Here is a 14,837-nt window from a genome sequence, read left to right on the forward strand (position 1 = left end):
GCTTCTAGCAGGAGCAAAGGGCTGAGAGGCTCCAGGCCTAAGGCTGCCTTACTTGTCTGTCTGTCCTGCACTGGCCGTGCTCTCGGCTCTCATCCGGGTCAGCGCGGCGGCCGCTTCATCCAAGGCGCAGCTGACAGACGAGGTCAGCCTGCGCAGCACCTCGGGGTCTGCAAACGCCTTCCCATCCGCCGTCGACAGCTTCCCTATGCCTGCCATGCCCATCCGCAGCCCAGGGGGACGCGTGCCAACAAGGAGAGAACACACAAGGTCAAAGTGAGCCTCTGAGAGCTGTCGGCAGGAACGTTCCAAGCACCATCAACTACAGCTTCCAAAACAATGGCTTTAACTGTTCACAACACTCATTCAAAGCTGCACGTGACTGAAACCCTCCAATCCACAGAAGGAATCAGTTTTCAGCTACTGAAACTACGTAATATACGCAACTATGAAAGCTTTTCATACAGCAACTACTACAAAATAAAACCTATTGAGTCATTCAGGGTTTGACATAATGGAACATGCCAAAGTCAGGTGTCAATTTTGATTCAGGCTTTTAAAATGCCAACATTGGAGAAGTCTGACTGGAAACATCTTCACGTGAAATTCTGATTTCCCAGACCTTGGGAGTACTCAAAAATGAACTTGTTTCTCTTCTGTGACACCCTTGCCAAACCCCACCCTGTCAGTCATTTCACAGCTGTATCCTGCTCCCATGGATTAGCCTTACGCAAGCGATTCCAGTAGGGACTCCTGTAAGGGCTTTGGGGTTAAACCTGTACGGGACACGAGGACTTACCCGCAGCTTCAAGCAAAGCTTCTAATCTCGCCTGGGTTTCAGGATCTACTGTTCTCAGGTCAGCACCATCAGCAGTACTTGACAGCAGCAATTTAGAAGCTGTTTCCAACATAGGGTTTTCGAGATCATCCTGGTCCAAGATAAATGATTCCACCTGAAAAGTAACAGACCTGGTTTAAGAATGATATCACTGACCAAAACAGACTGAAACCAGAAAAAAACTACAGCTGAAGTTATTATTTAAGCATTTTATTTTTAAATACTTTGTTGGCTTCAGGTATCTCACTTCGGGTCTGATGTCTCCTAATCCAACATCCAAAGAAAAGAACCACATGGACAAGCAACACCTTCCACATAATTATCAATGCCACTATAAAATTACTTTATGTCACAGCATTTCTCAAAAAAACATTTTCTCGAACTTGATCTATAGAATATGCAACTGTTTATCTGCCTTTTTTAGAAAACAGATGCTGAGCTGTCTGAATTCTTCTGAAGACCCTACTTTTCTGTGCTGTCCATCTGTTTTTGCTGTGAAATAAGTAGAAATTTGGAACGAGATGAGTGCTTTAGAGAAGAAAGCCCTAATACTCATTTGTGTTATCCTGCCTGCTAGAGGACAAGTAGTGTAGAGAAGACAGTTCTCTGAGAGTTCCATGAGCTCACTCCACAGCCTGTGAACTAGTCACCCAAACAATTACAAAGCTCAACAGCTTCCAAAATTCCTAGTTTCAAAACCCTAATCCCAATCCCAATACAAAATCAGAATCAATTTAAATGCCACTCTGCCCCTCAGAGAAACCACATGTGCCACCCCTACAATAATTAAAAACTGCAGTCACCTCTGGATAAAAGTAGCCACTCTCTGAATCTGTTTCCACATGGAATATACCTCGTTGAAACAGAAAATTATTTTATTCTTAAGCTTCATTTATGTTTCCAAAATTTCAAAGCAGTCTCATGAGCATCACAAGTTCAGATTCCTGCAGATAAATTCCCCAAGAACCCATCTATGTGGGCAGACAAACCAGAAGAGCAAGCAGGTCATCTAAGGACTCCTGGAAGGTCCCTCCACCCTCCCCCATCCATTCTCTTGTCACAAGCGGGGAGCTCGCACCACTTTTGCTTTCTGTCTCCCACTCCACACTTGCAGGACACATTCAGCTTCACCCCAAATCCCTTGTTCGCTAAGGAAGGCAGGCTGAGCACTACTTCCCCATTTTCTTCATTTTATCCCTTTAATACCACCATTGAGAAACAAAGCCTCTGGCCAGCTCTTGGCAATACCCAACCACACATCTCAAGGGCACCTCTAAAGGCTCCCTCTGCTCTTTTGCAGCCACACTCCCCTCCTCCTCCAAATCTGAGAACATCAAGCTGAAAGGGAGGACTTCCAGCTCCAGACCAAAGTGGCTCTGATGCCAAGAGCAGGGCAGTCCAGCAGCACTGCCCATCACTCCTCAGCAATGTTTTCTCCAGCCATACTCACACGGGCTGCTCTCTGCAGTTTGGCAAACTGGTGAAGGCAGCTCCAAGTTTGCTCCCCAGTCCTCGGGAACCCTGTCTTGCCAGGGTCCTCTGCCCAGCACCGCTCTCTGCACCTACACAGGTATTTCAGGCCTGCTGTGGTTCATCTGAGGACATGCCATTTGTGTTCTTGCAGAGGACAGGCAGCCTGCTGCGGCAAGCCAGAGGAACCGCTGCGCTGCTCAGGAGCCCAGCGACAGCTCTCACCCCTGGAAAGGCAAACTTCAGAGCTGTGCAAGGATTCTTGGCTCACCCAACACATGCAAAATCCCAACTGCTCAGACTGACTGAAAAAAATCTCCTCCAAGTGAAATAATGAACAGCTGGTCGTGGTTCCTCCTAACACTATGAAATATTTGCTAAGAAGAAAGTCAAAATAGGAAAACTAGTCTCCCCCACACATCTCTCCCCAAAATTAGGTCTCTCACGCAGTTTAAGTTTCAAATGGAAAAATCCTCCCATCTTCCTTCCAGCTAAGAATATGTGCATGGTGTGATTAAATAAACAACCCAAGGAGAACAGGGAGAAGCAGAAATCCACCCACAAACACAGCACCGAGACCCCCATGAGGGACCAGCAGAAAACATCCTCACAATAAAGTTTGGGGAATGATTATACTATGTGCTGTCACTGAAAACATTTCAGAACAGAACAAGAAATTAACTAACTGGAAAAACACTTGACACTATTTTTAATATTAAATACAGAGTAAAAATCTTTTCTATTGCAAGGTAGAAGAGATCCACCTTCAGCCTGCAGCTTCAGAACTTCTCATCTCCTCTGCAGTTTCAAAACTGTTATTTACCTACAGGGTTTCATTACAGTCTTGTCTTTTTAGTTTTTCTACACAACACCAAGTACCATACAGGGACAGTGATAAAGACATGGTGTACCAAAGCAGGGAACAAAACCCTATTTTGGTAGAAGGGAAAACTCTACTTCTGCTTCTCAGAAAACCCTGCCTTCTCCACAGAAGCTGCAAATGAAGACAAAGCATTTCCATGTACCAGGTCAAGTAAACAGACATTTCCTTTAAAGGGCTTCAGACGTATTTTATTTCCCTTGACTAAAAAAAGTGTAGAATAGCATACAAATGCTCCACCTTACATATCAGAATATTTCATCTGCATGCTCCATCACCATTGCTCCAATCCAACAATACTCTGACATAACCCAATTGTTCAGGGCCCCAGCATCAGCCCTTTTACAAGATTTCTCCTACCCTCTCATCCTGCAGTAAGAATCTCATGTTCTGTCCTGGCCTAGCCTTACTTTGTTCAAAACAATTTTTAGTATATTTGATACTTCTACTATCAAAAAGGTGCCAGGAGAACAAAACTCCCAGGTTCTGGCTGCTCTCAAACAGGACTCATGTCTGCACACCCTGATGACAGCCCTGTAAGATGCCAGTAAGTTTGTTGTGACTGACAAACACCAAATTCTGAACATGCATTTGAACAAATGCCAGGTTAGGACAGGAAGACAAAGCACACCCGAGTTGCCCTAGCTGGTGTGCCTCTGCCACCACATAGTGCTGAACCAAACAGAGACAGAATTCAGCTCTTGATCCTAACTCTGACTTCATCCATCTCTCTCCATCAAGCCACCCACACACAGAACTGCCATCAGCACAGATCCCACGGTGGACCCAAGCCTCCACAACATTTCACACAGATGTAAACTAAAAGGTCAAAGAATCAACTTCCTCTCAGAGTGTCCCTCAAAGTAAGAGACACAACAAAACGCCAAGTAATTACACACACATAAAAACTCCAAACAAACAAACAACAACTCTCTAGCATTAAGGACTTGAAGAAAAGGTTTGGGTTATCTACTGATTTCAAATTTGCTGCTTTTAAGGCTAAACATGGATTAGCATCTTACTAATTTTATACCAGGCCAGGGAGGGAGGGAGAGGGGAAAGTACATCCCACCTACAAACAACTGTCTCTTCACACAATCTCCTCCTAGGAGGAAGAAATGCAGTACCCAACACCAAGCAGCTCCTCTAGAACCACACCATCAGCTAAGGTACCAAGCTAGGTAAAGTCCCAAAATGAGTATACAGTACCTGAATTAACACTGCATGTTTAAACAACAGCAACTCCAGCCTTACTCCCAGCAGAAGAACCTGCCACCAAGTTCCATTACCTGAGAGCTTTAAAATGAACTGAGCTCTACCAGAATAAAACCACCTCTCAAACAATCACTTTAGGAACGAGGCAGAAAACACTTGGTTTTCAGCACCCACCAGCCTCACTGCAAATGCCACAAGCTCAATTTTTCATCCACCGAATCAGTACATGGCTCTGCTCATTTACAGAGCATCTCTAGCATTTGGTTATCACTGAGTTACAGTTTTCCAAAAATGACATCTTTGCTCTAAGGACAACCCCGAAGCATTGAGAAAAGGCTGTAAAAAAAGCAATGTTCTCCTTCCCATCTCAGGTTCCCTGTCTGATTCCAAGAGCCCATTTTGCTGATCCCATTCCCTGCTCCTTCTCCTTCAGGCCATCCTGCATGCACCCAGTGCTGATGTGCTCCTGCCTTCCAGCACTGACTTGGAGCAAGCCGGGTAAATCCTGTGTAAACTACAAAACTCTGTCTAAACTACAAAAGCTAAAATCACCTCTGTTACGTGCCACGTGGAGGCAGAGCAGCAACAAGTGTCCCAAATGGCACAATTGGGCACTCAGTGTCACTAGCCAGCCCAAAGCCTTGCTCAGAAGAACTTGAGTGGCACCTTGGGACAAACACTCAGTGCCATCTCACTGGAAGCTGCCTTTAGCCATCTGTGAGACAGCAGGGTCTGTTGACAGGGTCAGAGCATCAGTGTGGAGCTCCTGAGGCAGCACCAAGGCAGCAGAGCACTGCAGTGAAGGTCTGGCAGCCAGGCTGCACACAGCAGCTCTGCATGGTTGGGAAACAGCCAGTCAGGCTCATTAACCTAACAGGATTTACTTTTTAAGCTTCAATGTTTTTAAGTACCGCAATATAAAACAGCAGCACCTGAAACTGCATTTGGATAAACCACACCAGCTCAGACAAAAAAATTCCACCTCTCAGGAAAAAATTATTTTGCTTATTTTTGGGGCTGGCCCCTTATTCTCCACATACTTCATGTCTCAGCTTTTCTGAATGAGGACTTTTATCTTCTATTAGGCAAGGAAAAAAATTTAGAACTTGCTAAATTTTTACCTTGGCATTTGGGCCTTTGGTGTTTGACACCTAGAGGGTACCAAACAAATCCTAAGAGGACCAGAGCAAAGCCCTTCAGAAGAACTTTAAGGACAAGAAACATCCAGTGGCCATTACCAGGCAGCAAACTGTACCCCCTAAGACAAACCTCACCTGACACTCCTTTAGGATCAGTTCTTTGTGAGGCACTTACTGCCAGTTAGCAAGCACTTGAACAGTTGATTTTTCCAAGCTCCAAAACTTCTGGAGAGTAGCAGAAGGTTTTTAAAAACAACAATAAATTTAGCAAGAATTGTCAACTCTGTTTGGTGTTGCAAAGCCACCTTCAGAGCAAAACCACAACTATGACCAGGTCATACTTAGTCCTACTCTGCAGACTTCAGCCCCGCTTCTCTGCTTGAAGAGCAAGGAAGTTTCAGATTCTTTCCTTACTCAGCTAAAAATGATCCCTTCCAGTGAGCAGTTTTAATCCTGATTTCCAGGAGGAACTCCTCATGCCTGACCTACACCCACACTGCTTTCCCTAGTGCTCCAGCAACTCCCATCCAAGATAATCTCAGCTTTCCCTCCAGAACCATTTCAGCTCTCACACCTCCAAGACACTGCACTGAAAAACAATTTATCTATCTATCTATCTACACTTCGTACATTACTGAGCATTTCTTGACAGCGTATTTTCCACTGTTCACTTCAGGACTACACTTGAAGTCTGTTTCACACAGAAATAGCAATGTTTATACTATTACCTTGCAAGGGGAACACACAAAGGAAATAAACCCCCATTCCCAGAGCAAGAACAAAGTCCAGCTCTGACTAATAACAGGCTAAGTTCACTTTGCAAGACACTGCTAGGGCTTTTTCATGCTTTATATCTAACCATTTGATGCACATCAAGGGATTCATGAGGCAGGAGTGAATAAAAACAAAGCAAGGATCATTTGAAATGTGACAAACTGGGCCAAGTATTTTGAGCACCAAGTTTTCACTTTGGATCCAAAACACACTATTTAAATTGGCAACCCAAAACCTCTGCAAATTGCAAGATACAACATCCCATACTACAGCAAGAACTTCATGTTTGCTCTCCCACACCCTGCTACCTTTTAGCCTTCAGAATACCAACTCTGATATTTTCAAAATACCTAAGCCCATCACAGTGTAAGGACAGCTTACTGGAAAAAATACTTGGATTTGAAACATCGAGACAGAGAAATTAACTTACACGTGTCTTCAAACACAATAGTGAGAATGGATTTTGACTTTCACAAACTAGCTACTGAGGCAAACTGTAGGTTCTGCCTTTTCACCTACATGTTTTCAGGTAAAACCACCACTTAGTAACACAGGTTTCAAGGCCCTTTGCAGATCTTCACAACATTAATAATGCATTATAGAAAAAATTCCATCCAAGGCTTTACTGAAGCCAAGGCTCTGGCAGTGCCTGTCATTTCTATGGGTCAAACCCTCAATACCATCCCATTTGGATGACATACCCTGAAGTGTAAGTGATGGTTTTCTGGCTCCTTACACAAGACATAATTTTTTTTATTAGATAGAGATCAGCTCCTGGTCACTGCAAGGGAAAGCAGACATGGAAGCCAAGTGCAGCAGATGATCAAGTGCCCACTCCATTTCAGCTCTGCAGATTTTGTGTGTTTTCCTCAGATGTATTTCCTAAGAGGAGCAAGCTGTGCGATTCTCACTTGCCCTACCCTGCTACTACAGCAGCACTGCCAGCACAGACAAGTCTGACAGCAGCACCCCTTCCCTGCATGGTGAGGACTGCTCCCCCTGATCTCGGATACACAATCACATCCCTTGTCTTCTCAACGTGCACTGACCCTCCCCAAACCAAAATGCCTCAATCAGCACAAATCCCAAGGCTGGCAGATCTGGAACATCTCAACAGTGTCTTCTTTCATTTTATTCCTTTGACTGTACTCTCCATTTCTCTTGCTGCTGCCACAAAAATGGAAAGGGGGAGAGGAGAGGAGAGGAGAGGAGAGGAGAGGAGAGGAGAGGAGAGGAGAGGAGAGGAGAGGAGAGGAGAGGAGAGGAGAGGAGAGGAGAGGAGAGGAGAGGAGAGGAGAGGAGAGGAGAGGAGAGGAGAGGAGAGGAGAGGAGAGGAGAGGAGAGGAGAGGAGAGGAGAGGAGAGGAGAGGAGAGGAGAGGAGAGGAGAGGAGAGGAGCCTGCTGCTGAAATGGCATAACACAGTCCCCAGGACTGGCACCAGCCGAGTCTCTGCTGCAGGGACACCTGCATTAGGACTGCAGTGTGCTTCTGATGACGAGACAGGTGCTGAGGTATTCACAGGAAAATTCCCTCCTCTCCTCCGCACGCTGCATTCCCAGCAGCATACACAGCAATAAAAACACAGGGACAGGCATACTGAAAGCTGGAGCTATGAGAAGGTTGTGAAACTGCAAGGAATAATATTCTTTTCCCATTTCAAACCCTCATTCCAAGCACTTGGCATACTTCCACATGAAGCAAATTCATGCATTAACTGGTATTCAGCTGCAACCGTTCATGCGAGAAAAAATTCATGCCAGTGTAAAAATAGCAACACCTCATCTCACTATCATTTTAACTTCCCTGCCCAAATTTCACATTTATGTGGGGGGAAAAACACACATTTTAGTCTCTGACATGAATAACAAGATATAAACATCTCTATAAAAAAGCCACTGAAACACACACTCATGTGTCTGAAAGCTGAGCTTCAGACAACACTGTTACATCAACAATATAAAGCTGCCACATTTTCAATCCAAGCCCTCAACACAAGTTCGCATCTTCACCCTCCTCCCAACCCTCCCTCAACCAGAACTTCTGACAGAAACCCCTTCTTTTGGAGCAGCTTTCAAAGAACTGACCTCAGAAGCAAAGCTTTGACAGTGTATGCATAACTCCTGTGTATCACTGGGGATGGATGTGGTGGTCTGCATCAGAGCCACAGACAAACAGCAGCACCTGTAATAAAGGTTCTTCCCATGCCATTGCAGAACCAAAATGGAAACCAATCCCTGCAAAAGACCCAACAGCTGAGGGCTACTAAAGGGACAGCTTGAGCCTATGCAGGCATTTTTTGCCATCCTGAGCAAGTCACCTGTCAAGTCTTCCTCACTGTTACATCTATTTAGCAGAGACCAAGTAAAGGGATCACATAACCATGAAGAAGGAGATGGTACCATTGAGCTTCCCAGAATCACCCTCATTGCCAAAATCCCCAAATGTCACACCTGAAGAACTGCAGCCCCTAAGACTCTCCCTCAAGTACCTGAGGTAAGCACCACCTAAGCTACTTAACAAATTACTTACAGGGCCACTCAAACAAGAGCTGCCTCACCACAGCCCTGAAAAGCTTAGAGGGGTTACGTTCCCTCTGACCCCCCAGACTGTGCCACAGGCTCGGTAACAAGAGCTACAGAAATAGCATTCTGGAGTTTTCCTGAAGGACAGCTCAAGGACTCTAAACTTCCTTTGTGGTGGTTTGACAGGAAATGTGTTTTTTGGGATGCTGTGTTTTTGGCCAATGGATATTCAGACTTTAATATTGGCATTTAACCTGGCCATTGGGACATGGACACGCCTCTGAGAACACGGGGTTAAAAGCAGAGCTCTCCCCTGGGAGGGTCCTCTTGGGTTTCCGGCGGGAAAGAGTTCGGGTCTCTCCCCCGGCCCAGCTGCTGGCTGGGCAGGGGGAGGGGAAAGCCATGAGGCCGAGAGAGGTAGGCCTGAGCCCGGGGGTGGAAGGGTGGAAGAGAGAGAGACCGGGAGCCATCGGGCAGCCCCCCCCTGAGAGACACAGAGACACAGAGACACAGAGACACAGAGACACAGAGAGAGAGAGAAAGAGAGCCGCTGCCTCGGACTGTAACCTTGAAGCTTGATAAACATGGGCCTGTGCCGGCAGCACGGCTGGGACGGAGAAGAGGGGGGGGGTTCAGCCGGCCGCTTGTAGGAGCTTTTAACCCGTTTTTGGAGAATGAGAACTTTACAGATCATTGACCTCTCCTGGAAGATAGAGTGGAAAATGAAGAAAGAAATGGGCCAGTGTGAGAGAGGTCTGGGCGAGTGAGAGATAGTAGAAGAATGGAGAAGAATCCTAGTGGGAAGAGATGATGGAGTGGCTTTTGCTGGATTCTTTTTGTATAGCCATGGACAGAACCATGTTCCTTGTGATACAGAGACTGCATTCTAGGGGGAGGCAATGGCCTCAGAACCAAGAGGGTTCAGTGTTGATGCCCCTCGGCCCCAGGGGGTGAAAATATGGGGGGGACAGGTGTCCCAAAGGAGAGATTGTGGGGACAGGTGTCCCAAAGGAGAGACTGTGCCTTTTTTGGATCGGGACAGAGCATCCTTAAAAGACAACCCTAGAAGCAGCTCTGGTCCGTGTTCAGTGGTGAGAGCACTGGACATGGAAAGGAAGAAGTCACGACGGCAGATGTACTCCGGGCGGTGCCACGAGTGACACGGAAACACACGAGGCTTCGACTGTGTTTCCAGGGGAAGCCCATGGCACAAGAAGGACTCCTCTCCTCTTGATGAACTGAGGATTGATTGTCTAAAAGGTGGTGCTGGACCGAGAGTTGGTGATTTGAGGAACCAAATGTATTGTGTTGGAAATTTGGTGGGGGGAGGAGGAAATGCACTTGTGAAGTTTTCATTTTCCCTGTGTGTGTGTTCCTTTTTATCTGTAGTTGTAGAGTGTTAATAAAGTTCTGGTTCTTTTTTTTTTTCCCTAAGTAGGAGCCTGCTTTGCTTATTCCTGGTCACATCTCACAGCAGAAACCAGGGAGAAGGTATCTTCATGGGGGCACTGGCATTGTGCCAGTGTCAAACCATGACACCTTGTATAAGCACATCCTGAGGATCATCACCAGACTCAGAAAGATCCTTAAACATGACACAGCCAGCTCTGACTGATTCAGCAGCAAGAACTGAGGAAGACAAAGAACACAAGCAGTACAGGACAATGTAGTTCTGCAGTAGGTGCTACATGAAGTTGTTTCAACTTGGTCAATTCAGTAATTAAAACCTGGGAAGCACACGAAGCATGACTCTGCTCTGAACAGAAGATTCTAGCCCTCTACCTGAAACACAGCTCACTGGCAGCAGCACCAGCATCTGCAGACAACCCGTGCACTGCTGAGAAAGGACTGGAGTCCTGCTGTGCACTGCTACGTCCTATTCGTCGCTGCCCTACTTTCAAGGGACTAATTATTCTCTTAAGCCTTGTTTAAGGAAGGTGAGCTCCCAAGAAAGAGAAAATCCTTCTCTAACAGTTAATCACGTTCCTTGTCCACCGGACTCACCTTTTGCCTTGACTGTCCAAGGATAGATTTGGCTAATTCTCAATACAAGACACTCGTAAGCATGCCATGAAGCACCTACACTGACAGATCCACAGGGACTGGCTTGGATCCTTGAAGCATCTTCCTTTAAAATGACACCTAAGGAAAAGGTGAAGACCTAAAAGAAACCCCAAAACCCTCAGCTCTTAAAAACACAAATGCATTGTTTCAATCTTATCTCTACAAGAGTCAAGGTTGAAATCCCAAAGATAATTTATTATCTTTATCAATGATTAACTTGAGGGGGCTTTTCCACACGTTACTTGCCAGCAGAGTCTTCAAGGAGAAGTATCTTGAGCCCTCTTCTCACAGCTCAATAAGCAGCCATTTCTATGTCACACTCAGATTTTGCTGCAACAGACCTCAACCCTTCACTCATCTTTTGAAAAGGGAGTTCAGCTTTGCACAACTCAAGGTGGAACAACTTCTCACAAATACTTTTTCTGGAATATTTCCCCCATTCCATTTGCCCAGCCTCATGCACTGTGTCCAAGTTTCAGCTCAGAACTGTGCACACCCATCCATTTCCAGCTGAAACAAGTTGTTTTTCTAAGGATTGTAGCTCAGCACAGCTGAACAATGGAAACACCACATCCCAGCTCCTAAGTGGACAAAGCCAGCAGCAACAAAGCTCTGGGCAGACTGAGCTGTGGGGCCTTGCCTTCACCCACATTTCCTAACAGCACAGCTGAAGTGTGTCCATGCAGGAGCAGCTCTCTCCCATCTGAGCACATGATCCTTCCTTGCAGTGCAGCCAGCCCTCGGATCAAAGCAGCTCCTCCAGAGCCCACGCCAAGCAAGCTGCTGAACTTAGCAACCATGCAGATCCAGAGGAAAAAGAGGACAGGCATTTACAGGTCATCATGCCAGTCACAGGCAAGACCACCCTCCTACCCCTCAATCAGGATCATCTATGGCCATCCAAACTCAATTTCCCAAAAGGAAGCCTCTGCATGGTGAGTTTTCCCTGACAAAACATGCTACATTTTTAAGGTTAAGAAGAGACAAACCACAGACTTTTCCAGTCTTCAACAATAAATGCTCTAAATTTTTACACTGAATGTGCCAGAAAGCATTTCTCAGCCAGCACAGACCTTCAGCAACCAGCCTGGTCAACTTGGCTGCGTTCCTCCTGCATCCACAAGTGACTACAGCAGAAGTACAGCAGCTACAATTCCCATAAGGAGCTTACTCCTGGTTCCTAACTGTTGTCAGATGACTTATTTCTGTCTGTTTCCCAATTCTGATCCTAAAGTCAAACTCATAGTCAAAAGAGAGGACAGCTCACATGCTCATTTACACCACAAAGCTTTCAAACAGAAGACAGACCTCCATTCCATGGAAATCTGACAGCAGACAAGCTATCAAGTCAACAGTATTTCACTTCAACAGTATCAGAAGGCAAGTAAGTAATCCATGTTTGTCCACATTTCATCACCACACACAGATATTGAGATAAACAGATTGGTCAGACCACAGGACAAGAGAAACAACGGGAGCAGAAATAAAGGATCTGGTATCTTGTATAATGAAGTCATTCTGATTCCGAATGTCCTCTCCTATGGACTCAAACACTGCATCTTAAAAAGCTCTAAGGAACTCCTTGCCCTCCCCACACCTTCCAAGGTAACAGCTCTGTTTTCTCCTGGGATGAGGCCCTCCCTACAGCATTTGCAGAAACCCACCACCAGCACCCAGTGGCACCCACCTGTGCAGGGCCAATTTACTACTCAAACTGGATGTGGGGTACACACAAACCTGATGCTTCAGGGAATTCCCCTTCCCAACCACAAAGCCATTCAGTTACTAGCAAAACTAAGAAAAAACACCTTCACTGCTTCATGGACAAGTAAATTTTATTTTTGTAGTAGCTCTTTGAACATTTTCTCATGCCCAAAAATCACCTGGAGAGCTTTCTCTACAAGAGCTGTCACCCAACACTGTGGTGTCTCAAAGCTTTAACAACTCCTGTACAACATCAGGTTAACATCAAGCAAGAAACAAACACACATCCACTTTTTTTTAGCCACTGAAAGGATGATATACCAATCCCAGGATAAGAAAATGGCATTTTGCAGTAGGAGCACAGTGGGTTAATGCAGTGCTGGAAATGAACTGTGGCAAAAAATATTGTCACCCAAGGCACTCACATGCCCTGTCTGTCCCCTCCATGGCAGCAGACTGCCTCCCTGCCTGTGCTCAGGCAAACTAAGATCTACTTGGGAGGAAAAGACATGTCAGTGGCAGACATCCATCTCTCCCAGCATTGCAAGGAAGAAAAGCTGTTCTCCTCCCACTCCAGTCTGCCTGCTTTGCCCACTATGTATAACCCACACTCCCCCTAGAACTGTGTTTCTCCCCCACAAGACAACACTGCGGATTAAAAGCCTTCAAACACAATACTGAAAGCACACCCAGGCAGCATTTCTTCCTCCTTGCTCCTGCAAAAAGAAAATCCTCTCAGAGTCTCAATTCTGATCACTCCTGCGCACACCCTGCCATGGCCGTTTCAGGCACCAGGTCCACAGTCACCCTTAGGACACACAAATTTATTCAACCATTCACTGTGGCCACTGAGCATAAAACACAGCGAGCAAGTGGCCTCAACTGCACAGCACCAGCTGGGTTTCAAACAGAAATAGTTTGAAGCTGCCCACATGTTTTCTTACACAAATTTGGCAGGCAATCTTTCCCTTCTGTAAGTGGTTTTGGTCGGCTGCTCCTCACAACAGCAAGCAAGTGCTCTGCTCTGAAGGATGAGGCAGCAGAAGGGAAGGAGGACATGTGGAGGAGGGACAGGATGAACACACAAACAGCTACTCTGTTCCAGTCCAGCTCAGAATTCCCTTTGGCATGAATGAAACACTGACGTGTGCATGGGCTTCTCACAGCAATACAGCATCTACTGCTGAGCAGATAGATTAAAAAATATAAAAAAATGGCAGGAATGCAAGAACAAATTTTTTCATCAAGCAATGCCACATGTAGCTTGGCTTAGTCAGAGCTTTCCTGTGCCATCATCAAAGCAATTAGGAGCACCAGTTCACTGAAAGGACACCCTAGGAGAGCACTATCCCTCTCTTCACAGTCTTAATGCCAAACACAATTCCAAGGTCTGAAAAAGCCAAACAAATGTAGTTTCTTTGCCCCACAACTCATCTTTCTTGAGACCAGGCTCCTTATCTCAAGCCATGCTATGCTAGGTGACTGATGGACAGGAGGTGTAGACTCTAATCCACATCAGAAACAAAAAATACAACACAACATGGCAGAAATTATTGTTACCAGAAGGACTGAGATTTCAAATATCTAATAATAAAAAAGATGTTGCAGACATGTGCATTTTGCTTGCAGCCTCCCCAAAACTTAAGTGAAACTGTGAAAGCTTCCAGCGTATGAAGGTTTAGCTACCACTTCCCTCACCTTTACTTCCCAAGCCAGGAAACAGCAAAGACACCAGCAAAGCTGCTACTGCCTGAAATTCACCATCACAGCAGAATCTGGAGATCAAACCCTACGTAAGATTCAGTTTATGGCAAACTACAGAAATCCCCTTTTTCTTCCTGTGCCGATGACTTCCATCAGAACTTGCTTTTATCCTGCCTCCACAAGTTCTGCCGCTCACATCCAATTTAACCTATCAGGATTGGGGAGGGGACAGGAGAAACCAGAGGTCCTTAGAGGACATCTACATTTCTTCATGTAATTATCTTGCTGAAATAATTATTGATATTAAAAAGTGCTGATATCCCTCATCATGCAGCATAACCAAGTTCACATATTAAGTAGAGACATTAATAATGTTAACCAAATATAATTTGGGAAGATATGGCTAGTTAGGTCAAGAGCTTTGAAATTACTTCAAGTTATTCCACTTTAATTCATTTGTATTTATTCCTGTTCTATAAAGTCAAATGAAGACATGGCTGTGCCACTGTCCCAAACCACCAACCACACT

The 14,837-nt window shown here is 45.5% G+C and overlaps 1 protein-coding gene across 1 annotated transcript in view; it reads right to left on the reverse strand.

The window, feature by feature from the left end:
* Positions 1 to 14,837, reverse strand: part of ANKRD17 (ankyrin repeat domain 17) — a 70,426-nt gene that overhangs the window by 33,543 nt on the left and 22,046 nt on the right. Inside the window, exons 2-3 of the mRNA XM_066549402.1 lie at positions 797 to 950; positions 53 to 209 (exon numbers count right to left, since the gene is read on the reverse strand). Of these exons, the coding sequence (XP_066405499.1) occupies positions 53 to 209; positions 797 to 950 (311 nt within the window). The remainder of the gene's footprint in view (positions 1 to 52; positions 210 to 796; positions 951 to 14,837) is intronic.

The sequence above is a fragment of the Molothrus aeneus genome, chromosome 4 (assembly GCF_037042795.1).
Source record: "Molothrus aeneus isolate 106 chromosome 4, BPBGC_Maene_1.0, whole genome shotgun sequence".
NCBI lineage: Eukaryota > Metazoa > Chordata > Aves > Passeriformes > Icteridae > Molothrus > Molothrus aeneus.